General features: G+C 24.0%; 3 protein-coding genes and 1 long non-coding RNA gene across 9 annotated transcripts in view; 2 read left to right on the plus strand and 2 right to left on the minus strand.

Moving 5' to 3' along the window:
• Nucleotides 1-8,792, plus strand: part of LOC102678434 (icarapin-like) — a 41,496-nt gene extending 32,704 nt beyond the window's left edge. Inside the window, exons 3-4 of one of the 2 annotated variants that reach the window (XM_006610518.2) lie at nt 6,698-6,813; nt 7,991-8,792. In XM_006610518.2, coding sequence (XP_006610581.1) covers nt 6,698-6,813; nt 7,991-8,266 — 392 coding nt within the window. In that variant the 3' untranslated portion in view covers nt 8,267-8,792. Of the gene's footprint in view, nt 1-6,685; nt 6,814-7,990 lie in introns of both variants that reach the window. The other variant, XM_006610517.2, reaches the window with a different exon arrangement.
• LOC102678234 lies at nt 2,318-4,756 on the minus strand. The gene is made up of 2 exons (XR_421010.2): nt 4,303-4,756; nt 2,318-2,522 (listed from the first exon to the last, which is right to left on the minus strand). It is a non-coding gene; the product is annotated as an uncharacterized LOC102678234 (long non-coding RNA).
• A 1,105-nt stretch (nt 8,793-9,897) lies between the features above and the next one.
• LOC102678106 (syntaxin-5) lies at nt 9,898-12,352 on the plus strand. Its single transcript, XM_006610516.2, has 5 exons — nt 9,898-10,439; nt 10,702-10,958; nt 11,027-11,203; nt 11,562-11,683; nt 11,894-12,352. The coding sequence occupies exons 1-5, from the start codon at nt 10,061-10,063 to the stop codon at nt 12,051-12,053; spliced, it is 1,095 nt and encodes a 364-aa protein (XP_006610579.1). The 5' UTR covers nt 9,898-10,060; the 3' UTR covers nt 12,054-12,352.
• A 64-nt stretch (nt 12,353-12,416) lies between these two features.
• On the minus strand, nt 12,417-20,097 carry LOC102677691 (transport and Golgi organization protein 1). 5 transcript variants are annotated; one of them, XM_006610512.2, is made up of 19 exons: nt 20,082-20,097; nt 19,569-19,771; nt 19,344-19,477; nt 17,369-19,067; nt 17,185-17,261; nt 16,957-17,094; nt 16,650-16,766; nt 16,448-16,525; nt 16,117-16,341; nt 16,008-16,028; nt 15,692-15,859; nt 15,392-15,614; nt 15,183-15,321; nt 14,991-15,080; nt 14,815-14,911; nt 14,578-14,701; nt 13,608-14,081; nt 13,389-13,468; nt 12,753-12,959 (listed from the first exon to the last, which is right to left on the minus strand). In XM_006610512.2, exons 2-18 carry the CDS (start codon nt 19,726-19,728, stop codon nt 13,404-13,406), a joined length of 4,029 nt encoding a protein of 1,342 aa, XP_006610575.1. In that variant the 5' UTR covers nt 19,729-19,771; nt 20,082-20,097; the 3' UTR covers nt 12,753-12,959; nt 13,389-13,403. The 5 variants fall into 5 exon arrangements, with proteins under 5 accessions (XP_006610576.1, XP_006610575.1, XP_031363911.1 ...); XM_031508051.1 differs by lacking the exon at nt 20,082-20,097 and adding an exon at nt 19,916-19,931; XM_006610513.2 differs by lacking the exons at nt 13,389-13,468; nt 20,082-20,097 and having other exon boundaries at nt 12,417-12,959; nt 19,569-20,039.
• Between the last annotated feature and the right edge of the window lie 2,543 nt (nt 20,098-22,640).

Below are 22,640 nucleotides of genomic sequence, written 5' to 3' on the forward strand. Positions count from 1 at the left end.
GAATAATTCGTTCCCTTCGAAACGCCATTTTCGAAACCGTTCAACACGCTCGGATATCCATTCGATTAATGAAACTGGTTTTCAACTGATTCGAATTGATCCCCGCTATAGAGACCGTTTCACGTGAAATCGTGCAATATTTGTCAACGTCCGTGGATTAAAATGTCTTTTAAATTTATGAAGGAGGAGGAGGGGGGAGACTTTTGATAATGGGCTTCTTTGAAATTAATTATTCGAGGAAATTAAAATTTCGTCGAATCTTTCGATCTTCGATTCTTATTCAGGTTTTGAAGATAATTAAGTAGGGAAGAAAAGGATTGAAAACGATTGAGGAAAATTGGTGAATGATTTAATAGAATTCGTGACGGATTAAGAGATTCATAAATTTAAATAAAATTGTGAAAGAATTTGGAGAGAGTGATTGAAATTTTTCATTTGTGGAATATAAATGATGAATAATATGCAAAAGTATGTAAAATATTCAAAGTAACAATTGCTGAACATTTAAAGATTAACCTAACCTAACTTAACCTAAAATAACCAAAGTAAATATTTTATTTCAATTTATAAGTTTGATTGGGGAAAAAACTATAATCAAGATAAACATTTTGACTTTAGTTAAGATTATTAGGTTAGTCCTTTTTTTAATTGAATCTACTTACAAAAAAAATTTATTAAAAATTGATATTACTAACATGAAAAGTATAAAAAAAAAATTCATTCCAAAGCAAATCTTCTTAACTTCTTATATATTTTATAACCTTGCAACGAACAAGGATCATAAAAGCGATGTCAGGGTCTCGTTTTACTGGTTTTTGAATATGGTTCGCTTGTTCTTACATAATTTAATGCAATTCTCGCAGCGACCAAGGTGAAATTATTATTATCCTATTAGCGGGATCATTGCTGAAACCAGAACGGAGGAATAATTACCTGATTGAGGATTGCATATTTTTTTTATAGCGAAGATTCGAAATATTATATTAATTAATCTGAAGCATGCATGAAACGTATCGAGTTAACTAGAATTGATATGATAAACAATATATGCATGTTGTTTTATTTCTTTCTAAAAGCAAATAGATATGTATCTGTATATGCATATTTCAGTACACAATGTATCGCTTAATCGAAAATTTCATTAGATAAACGAAAGTGAAAGTAACAATGTATTTGTATGCATGCAATAGTGTTCAAATATTAATTTAATTTCCTTTTTATATTTCAATAGAATAATGATTATACATATTGATTGAAGAGAATTATAATGATACACAAAAATTGAAATATTTGGTTGAAAACAAAATCTTGAAAAACGTAAAAAAATATTCTACCATCTATAAACAAATTTTGATCAACTCGTAAGCAACAAAAATAATAAACTATCATTGATAAAAAAATTTTAAATATATCATATCACTTAATTCATGTTCAAAATTGCTATATATCATATAATAATAAACAATCATACGTGTTATAAGAATCGCATTATGTCCTTAATAACTTAACCTATAAAGTTAACGAAATACATGAACTCTCACACGCACTCTTTCACACGAAATATAAAAAAGAAAAAAAAAAGGGGGAAGAAAGGTCAAAAGCAATATTCCTTTCAAGATTCTTTCACATCACTGTTTTTTTTCTTTTTCTTTAAATTAAGTTTAACACTGCTCAGTTGCCCGAACATGTAATCACTCGAAGCGATACGGTCTTATCGTCAAGTTTCAACCTTTTTCTACGATAGGTTGGCGCTCGAATCGCCAGCGGTTCTCCGCGATTATGGCGGCGTCCGCGCGTAACCGCGATAAAACGTTATTGCCCTCGCGGCTGTCCGGATAGGAACGGAAAAGTGAAATCGCGGTCACAGGTAGGGTCATGGAGTAACGCTCCACGAAATCGATTATCGGGTAAATTACCATAATATCGTTGCCGCTGAATCGCCGCTCATTAGGACAAAGGTAAATTCACGTTTGAGAAAAAGTTATTTTAACCGGAAGTGCCAGTGACCGTAGTTCCGAAAATTTATTAAAACATTATACCACGATTTTCATAGCATTCTCTAAATGAGAATTAACATTTACTTAGGGAATTTCATTTACGAAATATTTTTTTTTATTTTCCGAAATTTAATTTTTAAAAACTCGAATTTCGTAAGATTTTGTGGAATTTTTGAAACTTGAAAATACTTATCTTGTTTGTTTAAAAATGGACTTGTATTATTTTTTTTTATTATTTAATTCATACGTTGCAGATCGCATTGAAGCGAATTATATTTAATATTCTTGATTATTGAATTTTTCACAAAGTTCAAACAATGTGTTTTAATCATTCGATTTAATCCAGTTTATATAACTATAAGAATTGTTCCATTTCTCATCTAGAAATTCGATTTGTCTTGTTGGAAATCTCACGATACGAGGAAAGAAATTGTATCTCACTGTCTTTGATACTCTTAACGAAATTAACTCGTACATGGACCATTAATAAATGGGACGACAGATAATTGTTTCCAATCTCCTCAACTGGAAAATAAATTAGGAACAATTACGAAGAGTCTTTGTATCTTTTAACAATGGTCAAACGTAATACGTGTATGTACATATCAACTACGATACATTGTATATTATTATATGTACTATCTCTATTTCAATAAATTTTCCTTTTTTTCTTCGTTAATTTTCTAACGTAAATGCGGATATTATCAAGAAACATTGTATAATATAGGTTATATCCTTATTAAGTTTCTAAGTGGCAATGATAGTCTGAATTTTATTCTGTATTGTAGACATAATAAAATATGCGGAATTTATCGATACGATTATCGCCTATCTCCATGCATTCATAACCTCAATTATAAATAAATTATTATTACATTATCGGGATAGAAATCGGGTTATCATCAATGCCGTTCTGCTTATAGTGGAAAAAATTCATCATTAAAAATATATTTTTTGAATAATTAATTGCCTTGTGTAAATATAAAAATTGAATAAATTTCATATATGGATCATTGAGAAAATTCAAACAATTTAGGATTACAAAAATATAATTCTAATATATATATATATATATTGTCAAGAATATTTTATGTAAGATAAACTGTTCTTATTTATTTAATTATTTCTTGAGAATTTAAAACGAGATATTCTATAATAGAATATTTCAATACCAATTTTTCATATTTGCAAAAATGCATTTAGATCGTAAATTACTAAGATCTGCCAGATCAAAAAATCAAGTTCATCAAAAATTCAGAAATTTCAGAATTTTAAAAATCTAAAAACTTTGATTTTTAAATATCTTGATCAAATTCCAAATTTATTTAAAATTTTCATATTTGTTATTTTTGACTTCAATTAATTTGGAATTAATTTCAATCTAGTCGATTTTTTAATAAAATTTATTAATCCATATAAAATTTAATGTATTCTTCTTTTATGAATTCCAATTTCCAAATTTTGTGTATTTTAAATCAATTTATTCAATTTTTATACTTTTCAAATTATCTCACTTGATTGATGTATGTGAGCAAATGTTTCCAAACTATATATGTTTCTTCTTTAAACTTTTTAATCTTTATGAATTCCAAGTTATTCTACCTGTTCAATATCTAAGAGTCCCAAACCAATCTACTCGATTTCTATGTGTCCCAAGGTAATCTATTCTACTTCTACAAATCTCAAACCAATCCACTTCAATTTTGTATATCACAAGCCAATCCGATTTCTACAATCACAAAATTGATTTTTTGAACTTTGAAGTTTACATTTATATATAATGTTTTATATTTTTCCTACATTTTTTTAAAATCTTCATGAATTTTAATATCACATCAGATCTCAATCATTGCATTATATGAATAAACTAAGATTTATTAAATATCTTCTATAAAATGCTATATTGCATTAATGAATGATTATTTCGAAAGTGAATATTATCAAGTTTCATTAATCTAATAATGATTTCTATTTTTTTAGATTTCATCAATTTCAAATTTCCTATATATGTAATAACTTTCAATTTAAAATGTGAAATTTATTAATTATTTAAATAATAATTTTTAAATAATGTATATCAAATTTTACAATCCTATTATTCCTTCAAATCTATATACTTGTATGAGTGCAATATGACATAAGTATATCATGTCGTACGATTTAATAGTGGTCTTTGCCGAATTTCAATGATCCTAGAGAGTTTAATCTTTATTGCGTTCTCCAAGTACTTAATAATCTCTATCGGGAAACACGAGCTCGTGATGATTTGTATTCGACCACTACTGTCATATGGTCTACATCATACCTTACAAACTCGAGGTTGTCTTTATTGTATCCCTCGCGTTCCGTTTGTCCTGCATTGCGTATCACATGTTTATGATTACCAAGTTCTGGAAGTCTCTTGTCATATACGAGTCTATAGCTATGCTTTACAACTTACTAAAGACAAACATATATATATGACATAGAGTAGAGCAACTTCTTTACTCAAATATATGTATTACATTGAATTAATTAAAGTTTCATGTATCCAGCTCCTTTGTCTAAGAAATATTCACTGTTATATTCAAGTAGTACCTACTTATATACAACTTCAGAACTGTAAACTGCGCATGCTCAGACAAATAGAACGAAAAAAGATGGATGCGTTGATCAGTTGACTCTTGTCAATCTATGATTTCATATAATGTTTCTGATTAAGATGCTTTTATTTAATCTTTCTCATTGACCTATATTTAATTGTAATAGTGAAAATATCACTTTATAATCATTATCAATTAAAAATGTTTTTTTTATCTTTTATTTTTTTCGATTAATTTTCTTCAAATTCATTTTTATAAAATAGGTTAACCTAAAATATACTTCTAAAATAATAATTTATTAAAATTATAATCGATATTTTATATTTTTTAATATTATTTAAAATATAATTAAGAACATTGTTATAAACATTACTTACTAAATTTGATTTTCAATCATTTAATATATATACAATATGATTTTGTCAATCAGAACATTTGTATAATTGTTTACGTCGATTGAAATATCCTTGTGAGATTGACATGAAAAAATCACGTAATCTGCATTATATTAAGTTATTATTTCTCTGATAAAGTGGTTAAATGCGCAATTTCAATCGACAGTAGTCTATAGAAGTAATTATAGTTTCTATTTTCGTATCTGCCTTTCAACTAATAATTTTCTCTTAATATATACGTGTACCTATATATAATACTTTTTGAATTATACTTGATGTTCTTAGATTACATGATTGTAAGATTTTTTGAATATTTATTCTGTTTCTCATGTTTCTCAAAGGAAATATTCTATAGGTTTACAATGCAAGTCCGATTTTAGTTTCTGAATTCTTTTTCTTAGCGATTCAAGATATTAATATCGATAGATATTTCATTTTTGTACAAATGGCGCGTGTTTACTCGACGAATGAATATCAGAATATTAAAGTTTCTTTTATTGGTTTCCTGGGAAATAGCCCGTCAAATGAGAATGTAGGAAATAGTAAATAAAAATATATTTTAGAAAAAAAAAAAGATGTCTTATTATTATTTTGAAATTGCGACGATAACTATTTCAAAATGTTAAAAATTATAGAAATATTATTAATGTGTATGTGTGTTATAGTGATATTATATTTTCTATTATATTTTAAATTGATAGAAGATGGAATGGTAGAAATTAATATAATTTAATATTTAATTTTATAATCTTGTAATATTATTTATTATTAGAGTATTTTTCTCTTTAAATCATTAAAAGTTAAATATGGCTGTTGAAATTAATTCCAAATATACATTTATATGTATGTTAAAATTAATATTTTATTTCAGACAGATTGATAAATTTATTGGTTGGTTTATATTTGTTGTAATAGGGTCAAGTTCAATGTATACTCGTTGATCTGAAACAGAAATACGTACATATTTTGATCGATACAAGATGACGAAATATTTAATGCTTTAAGCTTGGCATCAACATCTTAAAAATATTATTATTATATATACTATAAATATTATTATAATTAGAAAAAAATATATTTGATTAAAATTTAGAATTTCACTATTTCATTCATTGAAATTTAATTAAAATTAGATTGATTAAAGATTGTAAAATTTTTACAAACAATATATAATATGTACTTATACAGATATAAATAATATATAATTATTTCCATTTCAACAAATCCAAGATTCAATCCGAAAAAAATTGTTGTAAAAAATCAAATCGGACTTTTTAGTTCTTTTTCAATTATCTTTGAAAGCTTCCAAGTTTTCTTAATTAATAAATTAAATTTAATCAGCAGATGATAAAAGTTTTCAATCTATTTTTCAAAAGAGTATTGCCAGATAACAATTTATAAATAATATTATATACAACACAAATATAGAATTTCATTAGATCAGATCAGAAATTCAAATTAGTTTTAACTTTTGATTTTAATTTAACGTTCTTTTTTTTATTAAAATAAGGACTTAATCTTAAAATTTAATAAAGAAAAAAAATGAATGTTCTCAAAAAAGATCTATTAATGTTTACGATATAATTCGTTATAAGTATAATTCGTTTAGAATTTTTTTTTATATCCAATCCTTGATTAATATTATTATAATTATGCAATGAAAATTTCAATTAATCATTTATATTCTTATCAATATAATAATATCTTTTAGGTGCAATTTCAGCTCACATGAAGAAAGTGAGGGAGCAGATGGCTGGCATTTTGTCACGTATTCCCGAGCAAGGTGTTGTGAATTGGAACAAGATTCCTGAAGGAGCGAACACTACCTCTACCACCAAGGTTAGTCACGCGTAAATATTACGCTCATTTCCGGTTGCCTCGTTCGGCCAATCAGTTCACTGACTCAAATTCGTTCCTTCGATTGAAATCTTTTGTCGTTACAATATATATGCATATATATATATATACATGTAGTATTATCTTTGTCAATGATACATTTGAATACAGGTATAATACTATAAGAAGTATTCTATTCATTAAGATGAAAATCTTATGAGATGATTTGTACTTTCAATATTCGATTTACGAAAAAAATCGTAAGAAATACAAATGTCTAAGAAAAATATTTTGGAAAATCGAAAATAGAAGAATTAGAAGAAAAGTTATAATTTTTATATTTAATTATTTTAATATTTATCTAATTTTACATTATTAAAAAATAATTTTACATTAACGATATACAACAAATATTATATATAAATTGTAAAATATTATAAATTAAAATTAATCAAGATTTAATCGAAATGTTAAATATAATTATAAATCAACAAAACGATTCTATAATCGTCTTCAAATATTTTCTTCGAAAAGATATTTCTACGTTATTAATTTTAAGCTCAAAGTAAAGACAATATACCACAATAATTCTGCCTTTTACCTCTTGTGAAAGATGAAATAATGAAACAAGATTCTCCAACTTTAGCATTGCTCAAATATAATTAATGGTACTACTTAAGAGTTGAAGTACAAGTAACATGTACATGTCCTCTTCTGAATACGTGCAATATACATTGTCGTAATTTATGTAATGAATTGCACAACAAAATCTGCACATCAATGCCGATCTGGTTGCTACATTTCCTGGGATGAACTAACTGCTGTGCCACTTGAACTGATGTGCAGCATTTAGTTTTTTAATGTGTCATTCCTTGAAAAGTGTGTTTCATCTTAAAATATAATTGTATTATATTCAAGTTAATATAGATACAAAATGAAAAAAATTGATTTAAAAACTGTTGTTCTGGAAATTTTTTTTCAATCTTTTAAAAAGAAGTTAAAAATATTTTCTTTACTAAGGATTTTTTGATTATCACTATTTATCTATTATTGTTATTATCTGTCATCGATATTACGTCGCTATTTATCACTGTTATTTTTAAATTAAATTAAATATTTTATGTTATATTATTATATTATCTTGTATATTATATTACAAACTAATATCATGTTTTTTTAGATCATCGATGGACACGTGGTAACCATTAATGAAACGACTTATACCGATGGTAGCGACGATTACAGCACACTGATCCGCGTTCGTGTAATCGACGTGAGACCCCAGAATGAAACAATCTTGACAACGGTAAGCAGCGAAGCGGACAGCGATGTAACCACTTTACCTACACTTATCGGAAAGAATGATACCAGCACCCAATCTTCAAGGAGTGTAGAAAGCGTCGAAGATTTCGACAACGAGATACCGAAGAATCAAGGAGATGTATTAACTGCTTAAAGCAGTCAAGAAATAATTTAAAAGGCAATGTCAGATTAATTGAATCCGAAAGATCTATTTTTCCTTAATTTTCTATGAGAATCTAATAATTTTTTTTTTTTGTATATTATATCATGTGTCTATATAAAAAATTTTGAAGTTATTACATTTATAGTTATAAAAATATTTCTATAATCCTTTTTCGAATAAAATTTATCCATCTCAAAATTTGTAAAAATAAATTTAATCTTCCTTAAACCTATATGCTGTATACTATCCTGATTATATCGTAATACAATATAAATAGATATAATATAAATATATGCTATAGTTGAATCAGATGGAAGTGATATAATAAATGAATGAAGAGAGAGAAAGAGAGGGAGAGAGAGGGAGAGAGAGAAAGAGAGAGAGAGAGAAATTAAAAAACATAAGATTTCCGTCCGCGAAGCTCTTTCGGATTCAAACTGACATTCGTGTACGAAAATTGTAAACTATCGTGAGACAAAAAAATGTTGATTATCGTAGAGAGTTAATAGAGATATAATATACATATATTTTATGTTCTTTTATAGTTTTATCTGTTATACATTTATAATGATTCGCCTATAATGAAGCCGATTATTCTATGTACCTCAAAGATTAATAGGTGAATTACAGATTTGCATACAATTATTTTATAAAATTATCATATTGTATAATAACAAGATTGTATTACAAATTATATTTTATCTATGATTATTCAATGGTAAAATTTTCAAAAGGGAGTGAGAATATCTTTTTTTAAATTTTTGTTTAAATAAAAAAAATATAGTTTGAAATGTTTTTATTTCTCTTAAATTTTTCCTTTCTTTCCTTTCTTTTATTTCAAAATCTCTTAGCAAAAATACGTATAGCATGTAACAGAAATTTTATATATGTATTCATTTGTAATGATCAATCATGTTTTACATTAATAAAAATTTTTTAAATATTTAAAAAAGCACATGTGTAAGTATCATAAATGATTAAAAATATGCAATTTAATATCTAATATTAATACAATTTAATGGTGTAGAATGATTCTTTATTTAAATTTTTGAGTGAGAAAAAATAAAAAAAAATTGATCTATTTTTTTATAAATTCTAGAACAATATAATTAAATAAATAATTTAAAACAATCAATTATTATATGAAAACAACTTTTTAATGAAAAAATATTTAACATAAAAAATGAAAATTGATTTATCTTGTAAAATTATAATAAAATTATATATTAAAATAAAAGATCTTATTTAATATTGTAATGAAATATAAATTCATATAAAAAATGTATAGAAAATTAAATGATCTTGCATTAATATATTATTATATTAAACTTCATTTATGTAAATAAATACTGTATATACATATACATAAAAAAAATAAATTTTTATAAATAATTTTGAAAATATTTTGTAATAACAATAAGTAATAAATTATTATTAAAATTTATTATTAATTTTAAAAATTATAAAAATTATATGAATATACATTAAAGTATTTCATAAAATATTTTTTTCATGCTTTAAGAATAAATAATTTTTAAATTTAAATTTCATCATGATGGCTAACATAATCCTAGTAATATTTCATTTCAGTCGAATGCACAACGTGATATCCGATGTTGTCAGAATATAGGAACAAAAATCACTATACAAATATAACTGTCATGTGGACGTGTCAGTTTCAATCTGTTGATACATTTGGTAAAAAATATTTTAGATAAATGAGTAATACATATTGCGTTTTTTAAAGTCGTAAAAGTGTAAATTCGTAAAAAAACTAAGAATGCAATGCCAGCACGTAGACGACACGTTGGCTTGGAGCATGGTGTAGACCATGGTTTCGTGATCACAACCTCAAACAGTCCTTGGCAGGGCAATATTATAAGTCAGCAGAGTTCTAATCATGAAAGTGAAGGGTATGATTTAACACAAAACTCAAAAAAGCAAGCGGACATCACACCATCAACAATGACGTCCCGCGATAGAACTAATGAATTCATTAATGCCATTCGAATGATGCAAAGCAGAACCGTGGCACGAGCGGTGATTTCGCAAAACCCTCGTCGAGCACGTCAATTGCAAAGTTATTCGAATTTCATGATGATAGCTAAGAGTATTGGAAAGAATATAGCGAGCACTTATACTAAATTAGAAAAACTTGCTCTGTGTAAGATTATTATGATCTAATATTATCATATCTAATCATATATATCTAATATTATTTCATTTTAATAAATTCTATCATTTACAAGTTTCTATTTCTATTAAATTCATTCATATATTTATACCTTTATTTCTAATAAATAATTTTTGATAAAAAAAGATTCATATGTGTGATATATATAAATTATAAGCATGTAAATAACATTTAATAAATTTAATTATATTTATATAAAAAAAGAATATACTTATCAGATCAATTATTTTAGTGGCAAAAAGAAAATCGATATTTAATGATAGACAAGTGGAAATAGAAGAATTAACAAATATCATAAAAACAGATTTAAAAAGTTTAAATCATCAAATAGGAAAGCTGCAGGAACTTAGTAAAAAACAACGAGAAGGATATAGTGCATCTCATAGTCATCACGTGGCTTCACATTCATCTTCAATTGTTATGACATTACAATCAAAATTGGCAAATATGTCAAATCATTTTAAAAGTGTTCTTGAAATGAGATCAGAGGTATGTAAGAAAAAAAAGTTAAAAAAGATTAAAATAATTATATATTATAATTCTTTTAAAATGCATAGAATATGAGAGAGGAACAAAGTAGAAGACAACAATTTACTCAAGGTTCTGTATCTACTCTGTTACCTCCAAGTGTTGCTGGAAAACAAGGTTCATTGTTATTGCAAGAAGAAACTTCTCCTTCTTCTGTAGTTATAAATTTGGATTCAGCAATGATGCAAGCAGTTCAGGATGATACTGTAAGTTCTATAGTAAATATAATAATATTATTTAATACTAATTATAATATTGCTTATTGTACAAATATTGTATAATATGTGCACTTTTAATATTTTTAATAAAATAATTTAAAAATTTACATACATAACACATATAGATTCAATAAACAAAAATTTTAATAAATTTATAAATATGAATGATTATTATACAGAAACGTTATTATATAGCATAAAGAAAAAAAGTTAAAAATTGTATTGCATATAAAAATTTCAATTTTAGAAAAGATAGACATAATACATTTTGTATAATAAGCCAAATATATATATATATATATATATATATTTTCAAAAATAAATAAATTTAAAAATAATTTATTAGGATGCATATGTTCAATCAAGAGCAGAAACAATGCAAAGTATAGAATCTACTATTGTTGAACTTGGTGGAATTTTTCAACAATTAGCACATATGGTTAAAGAACAAGAGGAAATGGTGGAAAGGTATAAATATTTTAATTATTTATAAAATTTTTAATTTTTATTAAATGTTATACATATATATATATATGTATGTATATTTTATCTTATGCTCAATAATTTTACTAAAAATTTTTCTTTTAATGTTTTCTATTTTTTTTTTAGATATATAGAAAATATTAATAAATATTTTGCATTTATACAAATACTGATAAAATTTTTATTAATTTTCAGGATAGATTCCAATATAGAAGATACAGAAATAAATGTGGAAGCAGCTCATGCAGAGATCTTAAAATATTTTCAATCTGTAACTAATAACAGGTGGTTAATGATAAAAATATTCGCGGTTCTTATATTTTTCTTTATATTTTTTGTAGTGTTTTTGGCATAAAATAATTATTACATTATTATTATGCATATTTCTTTATGCAAATTTATAGTTGACCATCCATATCCATTAATTGTGATATAAGATGATCGAAGAACAAGACGAATTTTTATAAAATTACGACTCATTAGTTATAGAATAATAATATAATCATTGCATTCCTTGACCTCTTTGTTGAAATGTGAATACTGTAAGTATTACTTATTAAAAGGTCCATCAATGTAGATAAAGGAGCTACATTGTTTGTAAAATGTAAAAAGAAAACTATGAATAATAAATGTATAATTTTCAATGTTTGGTAATTTTTGAAACATGTATATATAAACAATAAGTAGGTTTCATAAAAAATTATGAAACATAACATAATAATATAAATTACAATTTATTTCAATTTTTTAAAATTTTATATAACAATTATTTAATCTAAATTCATATTACAATTTATTTCCCGTTTGAATGATTTACAAAGACGATTTAATTTTTTCAATTTGATTAAAGAATTATATATAACTATATAAAGAAATTTTTTTACAATTTTGTCTATTTGTATATTTCAATACATCCTAAGAAATAATTAAACGTATATACAATTTGCTTCTTTTTTTTTTTAAATATCAGTGATGATTAACAAATATTTTTTTTATAATAAACTAATTATATGTTTATCACAACAAATATCATATCAAAATGCATGATTTTTTCTCATGAAGTAATAAATGCTCGATCTATTAGCATTAATATGTTCTGCATCACTGTTATTTGTTTATTGAATTTTTTTATTAATGAATATCTCAATTACTAATGACAAGTTGAACGCACATACGAATTATTTTATAACAAAATAGAAGTTTCAAACTTTGCTGTTATGGTGTGACTTGTCTAGTGATTCTCCTGAAGAATGTAAGGAACCTGAGAAAAGTATTAAATTGTGAATAACATATTGTAGTTATTATCATCTTATTTTTTGTTATTATTAATTACAAATATGAAGAAAAAAACGTTAAAAATTATAATTTTAGAAAATTATTATGTAAAAACAAATAAAAATTTTAAATAGGACGACCTTAATATTGTACGTATATAATAGAGAATATAAAAATATTAAATTCAAATCACAAATATTTTATACAAGTATATTTTATATAAAATATATTTTAATGATAATATTAATAAATATTAACAATATTTCTAAAATAATAAAAAATCGATACAGGATATGTCATACAGATATATAATAAAAATTCAAAAAATTTTATAATTTAATTTTCATGCATATTCTGTATCGATAGAAATAAAAATTTCTGTATTATTAGCAAAATCAATCTTGAAACATTCAACCTGATATATTGCATTTTATTTGCAATTATTTCCTTCCATAGTACTCCAAAATTGTCTCACTTTAGAGAATCGCCTGCGTCCTTGCATGCACAACAAAAGAAAGAAAAAAGAAAATAATAATGGCAAAAAAATGCAAGAAAATCATTTCAATGAAAAATGAAATCGACCATTAATGGGTGTATCAGTTTCTTGCAGTTGCTTGTCATCTTATACACAAACCTTTGTGATTTCGAACTCGTTCTCGTTGTGTTGGATGGAAGCCAGAATTGCGTGGAGGCGGCAGTGATTCTTCCCCCCATGAATGCGACGTTCCAAGGGGTAGTGGTAATATTGAAGCAGGAGGAGGTGGAGGAGGTGATCTATGATCAAAAGGTGGAAGTATGTGTGGAGACATTGGTGGTGGGGAACCAGCATTATCATACCTATTGGAAGTAGGAGGATGTAAAGGCATAGGTGGAGGTGAAGATAAACGACCACCCAATGGTGGTGGTCGTTGGCTAACTTCGTATGGTGGTACACCGGATGCATTTGGTAATGGAGGTGGTAAATATGGTGGAAACAGTGAATGTAAATAAGAAGGTGGTGGCGGTGGCGGAACACCCGAAGAACCAGAAAACATTATAGGAGAACTGGATGATTCTGCTCCTAGATATAATGGAGGTGACGTTGTCATCTCTCCATTTGCTTCCAGTCCTGTTTAAAAATCATGTTAAAAAAGACAATTTTCTACATTAGAATATTCTACAATATCAGTTTAAAAGATTCACTGATGATAAATGGACCTATAATATATTATACATATATTATATACATATATTATATATATGTATATGTATATGTATATTTTTCATTATAATTCAGTGCAAGATTTAAATACAGCATATCTCAGTCAAGTCTGTTATAAAGCGATATTTCGATAACATAATTACTGAGTTACTAATATTTATATATTATATAATTTAACTTTATATATTCGATAACTAACAAAAACAATTTCTATGTCTATAATTTCTACTAATACTAAATAAAAAATATACAACAATTTAATAACAACTATAAAACATACATTTTAGAATACTTTCATTTTATTTATCAAGATAAAGTTGAAAAATTACTATCTAAAGTAATTATGAAATGAAGTTTGAATAATAAATATATATCAAAAGAAATATTTTTTCTTTATACTTACGATGCAATTTTACTTCAGGATCTACATCATTTATATTCTTTTCTATTAAAGTAAGACGATTACGTAATTGTCCTGCTTCAACTTTAGATTCTTCTAAACGACGTTCAACTTGACGGGCTACAACCTTACATACACATATATATATATATATATAAGATTTTATATAAAATATTAAAAGATTTAATAATTTAATACACAATTTAATAACACAATTAAAAATAATTAAAATATTCATACCCATTGTTCATGTGCCTTTGTTTCAAGCAAAGAAATTTGATTTTTATATTCTCTTTCTTGATCTAATATTTCACGTTTCAATACTTCTACTTGTTGTCTAAATGCAATTCAAAAATTTAATGTTACAATAAGTATAAAATAATTTTTTGAAAATATTTTAAATAATGAAAACTTACTTATAATTTTGTATTTCATTTTGCATTGTTTGTATTCGTTCTACAGTGGATACAACTTCACCCTGTTGTTGCAACCAAATAGCTTCTTCTCTATAATAATATATTATATATTTTATTAATTAATAAAAAATATTTTTGTTTAGTTAATAAAAAAAATATTTTTTATTAATTATTTAGATAAATTTTTAATACTTTTGGCGTTGTGCCTCTTTTTCTTCGAAAAAATTTGTCAATACTTCTAGTCGTGTTTCTGCATCTTTCTTTTCTTTTTCTGCTATTTTGCATTGTTCAGTCAAAGTTGCCATTTCTTCTTTAACGACCTTTACATGTTCTATAATTTAAAAGATTATATTTGAATATATTTTTAATCATCTAATTATAAATAATAGTTTGAAATATACCTTCTAATAAATTATGAACTCCTTCAATCTCAGCTAATCGTATTTTTAATTCATTTCTTTCTTCAAACAATGTTTTTGCCTCTGCTTTAATATGTGATACATCATATAACTTGTCTAAATCCAAGTTATTAGAATTCAATCGATTAATAACATCTACGAGATCTTTTATTTCTACTTCTTTACCTTTCAATTCTTTTTCTAAAGTTGCTTTTTCAATAGAAATCTTAAAGAGATAAATAATGTTATAATATATATAAAACATAATATTATATAATAATTTTAAATATATTTAATATTTACTTCTTTGAGTCGCATTTCTAATTGTTGCACCTTATCGATCAACGTTTGTTCGGCAATGTTTTTACTGTTGATTTCCAATTTTAAATTTTCTGTAACTCTAGTAAATTCAACTTCAAATTCTTCATATTTTTTTTTAATAAATGCAAGCTCTGTTGATAAAGATTCGTTCTGTAAAATATTCAGTATTAAAAATTACACATATACAATATAATAAAATATGTACAATATATATGAAATATAAATATATATTTCCAATATATTAAAATAATATTTTTAATAAATATACAAACATTACAAAATATCTATAATTACGAACCTCAAGTTTATCGAATTCAAGCTGCGATAAACATGTAGAATATAACATGCAATTAAATATATACATCTCTTTATAAAAAATTATTCACAATTTAAATATGCATGCTTACCTCTTGAGTTTTAAGATTTAAAGCATTCGTTAAAGATTCGTTTGCAGCTTGTTGAGCATTCAATCTGGTTTGTAAGTCTTCTACTGATTGAGCTAAAGGATTAACTTCATTATTCGATGAAAGAACTTCTCGCAACATTTTTTCTAATTCTAATCCAGCTTCAGTAGCACTTTCTAGATCTTTCTCTAACATAGCTACTTGATCTTCTAATTCTGCTTTTGCATTCTATTAAAAAATATTATATTATCATTATTATACATTTATTATTGACAAATATTTAAATTTAATAACGTTACAAAATATTAGATATTAAATAAATATAAAATATTACCTGTGAAGCTTTTAAATCAGCTCTTAAAGAAATTACCATTTCATCAGATCCAAATGATTCATCTTCCATACGGCTTAACTACAATATATTTTCTTATAATATAAATTCATAAAAAAAAAAAAAATAATTATATTATAAATATATATATATTAAATGTAATATATTATAAAATATATTATAAAATAATATTATATTACATTACCTTTTCTTTTGTTGATTTTAGATTTTCATTCACCATTGTACATTCTGCTTCTGAAATAAGTAAATCTTTTTCAAGTTTGTTGATTCTAGCTATCAGTCGTTTATCACTCCTCATATTCTATAAACATATAAAATTAATAAAATTATATATGCAATTACTCATATATATTTTTGTTCTTAATTTCAAATAACTTTTGATTAATATTATTGTTAATATCAATCATTAAATTATAATTATTATTAAATTATTTTATATTTAATATAAAATATATTATAACAGAAATATTTTTATTGTATTTAATTAATACCTCAATGCAATAGTACCCTAAGGAAAATATAAGTGTTGCAATAGCAGTGACACTTAAATACATTAGTGTTAACCAATGATTGCTTTCAATCTGTATTCCACTTATTATAGCATTTTCATCATTTTGAGAAATTTGTTCCTGTAATAATTAACTAAATAATAAGTAAAACATGAAAAATATATAGTTTAGAATTGAAATATTTTATATATATATATAATTCATACTTACATGATGTGAATAATATTTTTGAACATCTTCTGAAGAACATTCAACATTATCAGCTATACAAACATTAGGAGGTGTAACTAAAAAATATAATGCAAATTAATAAAAATTATTTGTAAGTACAATATAATAATCTAAATAAAATTATTTTTTTATTATAATACAATAAATAATTTCTGTGTTGTACCTTCTATTTCATGAAAAATATTTTCAGATGTTTCTTTAGTTACAGATAAAATATCCTCATTTCTTAAATCATATTTATCTGAACTTGTTTCTTTTATTAGCATAGTATCTTCAATATCAACAATTTTTTTTGAATTAGATTCAATTTTTGATATTGCTTCTTTATGTTCAATATTTTCTGTTTCAATATTCTCAGCAGATGATATTACTGACATTTTATCTTTTATATTTTGAGTGAGAAATAATAATGATAAATCTTGATCATTATCATATTTATTTAAATTTTCAATACTTGTATGTACTTCTTCTTCCTTTTTTATATTATCTTGATCTGTATTTGATTGAATGACATTTTCAAAATATTGCATATTTTTTGTATTAATTGTGATATCTTCTAATAATGTATTATTATTTATTTCAATTCCATCAGAATTTTCAATATTTGATATATTTGATTTAATTTCATTAGTTGTAATTACAAGATTTTCTGAAGACTGAATATCTTTTGTCTCAATTTCAGGAGAACTTTCTACATTTTGTTCATCTGATTTAATATCACTGATTGTATTTATTGTAACATTTTGTAAAAACTGGATATCTTTAATTTCAAATTCATTAGATTTTTCTATACTTTGTATGTTTGATGTAATATCATTAGATGTTGCTATAATACTTTCTGGAGACTGAAGATCTTTTATTTCAATTTTATAAGAATTTTCCATATTTTGTATATCTACCTTAATGTCACTAGTTGCAATTGTATCATCTTGTGAAGCTTGAATATTTTTTATTTCTGCATTCTGTACTTCTAATTTAGTTTCATTTATAATATTTTCTAAGGCTTGATTATCTTTTACATCAATTTCATTAGAATTTTTTGCATTTTGTAAATCTGTTTTTATATGACTGGCTGATGATAAAATATCTGGTTCTTTAATTTGATCAGTATTTTCTATATTTTGTATATGTAGTTTGGTATCAATATTTTCAATTACTTCATTGGAATTGATATTATCTTTTTTAATTAATTCAACTATTTCTTCACCTTTAATATTTAATGTTTCTTTAGAAATATCAGATATAGATATTTGTAAATCATTAGTATCATCATTTTTTTTTAATGATTGATCTTTTTCATCAGTAAATGACTCATTTTCATTCTCTGTTGCATATTCTATTTTATCAGAAATTGCACTTATATTTAATGGTGAACTGTGTATTAGATCTGGTAAATCTAATATTTTTTCTGAACTTATCACAAAATCTTTAATATCAACTTCAACAATTTTTTCCTTACTTTCTAATTTATCTTTTGTGCTCATTAATGTTTCATCAATAGTATTTTGTTTATTTGGCACTACTGTTGCTTGTATGATATCTTTTATAAGAGTTGGTTCTATAGAAGGTTCATTATGATTTAAGTGAACTGTAGTTCCATCAATAATCTGATAAGATGGAGTTACACCAATTTCATTCTGTGGCAGTTCTTTTGTGGATTTCAAATCTAAATTGTCAATTTGTTTAATATCCTTTTTATCAAATACTGATTTATTTTTTCTTTGTTTAGGCTGAAGTTTATTATTAGATGAAACATTATTATTAAATAATGGATCAATAGACACTTCATATTGTAAATCCTTATGTAAAACTTTATATTCTTTTATAAATGACTTTGATACATATCCATGTTTGCCATTTATCTAAAATGAATAAAATTCCTAATAATATTTATATAAATATTTAATTTTCATAATAAAAATAAAATAAAAAATCATAAAATAAAGAAAAAAATATAATATAATCAATATTTTTATATTATTTTTATCATATAATTTGATCATTTTAGATTATACTTCAATCATAAAAATTCGAATTTTTATTTTTGTTATATAACTTCAAATAATTATATATATAATAAAGATTGAAAAAAATTAATAATAAGTGAAATTAAAAAAATTGAAATTAATAAAATTTACCTCTACACCCCACAAATCTTTTCTCTTGCCTGCTTCTTTACTATAAACTGTGACTTTTTCATTAACATTAAACGATAATAATCCCAATTCATTTGGAATATATTTAATTGTTGTTCTAGCTAATGAAATAGGTTCTACGGAAAATATATCATTAAATAATTCATGTATTAAAAAAACAGATTTTAAAATAGATACATATTGAGAATAAAGTATGGCTTCAATTACCGGAACAGTTAGGATCATAGCATAGTCGTTTGTCTGATAAAACTGAGGAACATTGTGGTATTGCACTAAATATTATTGCAATAACTAAAAATAATATTTTAATAAACAAATTCATTTTCGTCATAATTTTACTATTGCAGTTCCACATCACTACTAACATATAATGAGACAGCCTTGGACGCACATTTTATCCGTGAAGTAATCTATAATAAGATGGTTCGATGAAAGGAATATTTAATATTGCTCTGAAATGAACATTAACTATACTTCACAGTTTGATTGGCAATCGAATTTAAATAAAATTTTAAAAAATCAATGATTAATCGTTAAAATCTTCAATTTTATACATTTTCACACATATTATTATATTCCAGAACTTTATATATATATATATATATATATAATTTAGGTTATAGAAAATGTAATTAACACGCATATGTAAATAAGTGGGTACGTATGCATTAAGAATAAAGAGTGCCAACTGATATAAAATCATACAAATTTTCAACAAACCTATTGTTACGCCCTCTCAGAATGCACATGCGCAATATAAAAAGTCGAATATAATCTCATAGTCTATTTTATACAAATATAATAGACATATCAGCATAGATAAGTTAAAAAATAGATGTAACAATCAATGAATTTTTTTGATCTCATGAATTAAGCAAAATAATTGGAAAAGAACAGAAATAAAAATTATAGATTTCAGTGTCATCTGATGATTTGTTAGTATTTAATATAGGTGAAATAAACATAAATAAAGAAAATAAATAATGGGAAAAGAACAAAATATACTAAAAATTATTTATCAGCACCATCTTTTGAGTGCTAAAGAAAGAATAGATATTAATAATCTCTTAAGTTCTTTTGAAGTTTCTGGCATTAAAAAATGTCGCTGATTCTTAATTCTATTCTATATCATTCTATTTTTTAAGTTTTTGATACAGAGATGGCGTAAACAGTCAATTTTTATTATATTCTACTATAATTTATTCTTAATTTATCTTTATTTCATTTAAGATTTTTATTTATTGACTTATTATTATTTGACTTATAAATAAATCACAAATAAATGAATAAATAAACAAATAAATAAATTAAGGTATATATAAATTAACAAAACAAAGAATTCTACAAGAAAATCTATAAATAAATAAATAAATAAATTGGTAAATAATCGATAAATATCGATTAATCGATAAATAAATCAATAAATAAATGAATTAATAAAAGAATGTATAAACAGTCAAATAAATAATTAATAAATTAATAATTAATAAAAATTAATATTGTAAAAATAAATTAATCTATTTTCAATATATTTTTAATTAGAGTATTTTTAATTTTTAATTAAAATATATTATACAATACTTTTTCGATTATGCGATTTCGATTATAGAATTGTCTTTCAATGTCAGCCAATCAGAAGACCTCTATTTGAATTATGTGCGCGTGGATCAGTCTCCTATGGAAAATCATCGTAACAGGATTCATATTCTTAACCGATTTCGGCGATTCGATTACGCAGTAAGTAATTTATATTTTGTTATCGAATTTGTAAATTATTATTATTTTCGATTATTTAATAATAAATTTGTTATTGTAATTAATATTTTTATGTTTTTTTTGTGTATTTTGACTTTATTAAGATTATCGATATTTCGTGCTTCGTTGAAATTTGAATTCACTTATTGCTTCATGCTTAATATGACTTTTTTTATATCTTTATTTTACGATTTTCATTTAAATAAATTGTTATTCGATTATCGGCAACAAGTCGGGATAATCATCATTTCGATGAAAAAATGATTTATATCATTGTGCTATCAATATTCATGATAATTAAAAATTCTATTCTTTTTTGAGGTGATTTATTTGCTGCGTAGTACACATATATTTCTTTTCATAGTTATATATTTATCATTATTATTATTAATCAATACGTATTAATTATTATTATAATTAATATATTTATTATTATACGTATTTATTATTATAATTAATAATCTTTCAAAAGAATTATTCGTTTTTTTTTTTATTCATTTATTTCATAATTATAATTTCAACTAATTCATATCATCTAAAATAAAATTTGAGCTTAATTATTGAATTATATATTTTATTTTAATGTGATCGATTAATTTTATATATCTTATATATTTATTTGAAAATTTTTATATTCTTTTATACAGATTATTATTCAGTTATTACTGATTCAATTTCAAATTCCAATATGGATGCCAACGTACTTTTTTAAACGGACATTTGATGTTTCGCTTGTGTACTGTATGTATTTATTTTATTTTTATTCGCTCGTTTTTATTTTATTATTCCAAAACATTTGTACTTTTGTAATGAACATTTATCACAAATATTAATATTTCTATTTAAATAATTTGAAAATATTTATTTTATCTTCCTTATTATTAATCATAAAAAATTTACAACAATTCGTAGCTTTAAAAAAATAATAATATTTTCTGAAGCAAATGTTCAATAGGAAAAAAGAAGAAAAATATGGAAAAATTATTTTGCTTTTTTTATTATTAATCTTCTCACTATTAATTCAGTTCCAGAAAATTTTGATGATCGCGCGCAATGCGGTCTGTAAATTCAGTGTTTGCTTCGTAACAGTTTTTTTAATATTTTAGAGCACAGCTCTTAATTAAATTTATTTATTATACTCGCGAAATTAAAGTCAGTGTTTGTTCACCGATTAAATTAAAGATATTAGTTTATTTTATTTTTTTTTTTTTTCTTTATTCATTTTCGGAATAGGATAAAGTCAGTGCTTCTTCAAGAGAGTAAAGCGATCATCCACCACGCGAAGAGGTAATTATTTTTATTTATCTCCTATTTCAACTTTTTTAAATAAGTTATATTTAAATTATAATGTTCCATATTTTGTTACAGTTTTCCTTGATGATGATTTTTTGATGGTGATATCTTATGACCCTTGTAGATTCTTCGCATCTATTGGTGAGTCGCATGTATTTATATTCCTCTGGTCATTCAATCATGTCGTAGGATGAAAGATCCGAATCGACACGGATGACTGGTTGTATACGT

This window comes from Apis dorsata, unplaced genomic scaffold (genome assembly GCF_000469605.1).
Source record: "Apis dorsata unplaced genomic scaffold, Apis dorsata 1.3 scaffold_74, whole genome shotgun sequence".
NCBI lineage: Eukaryota > Metazoa > Arthropoda > Insecta > Hymenoptera > Apidae > Apis > Apis dorsata.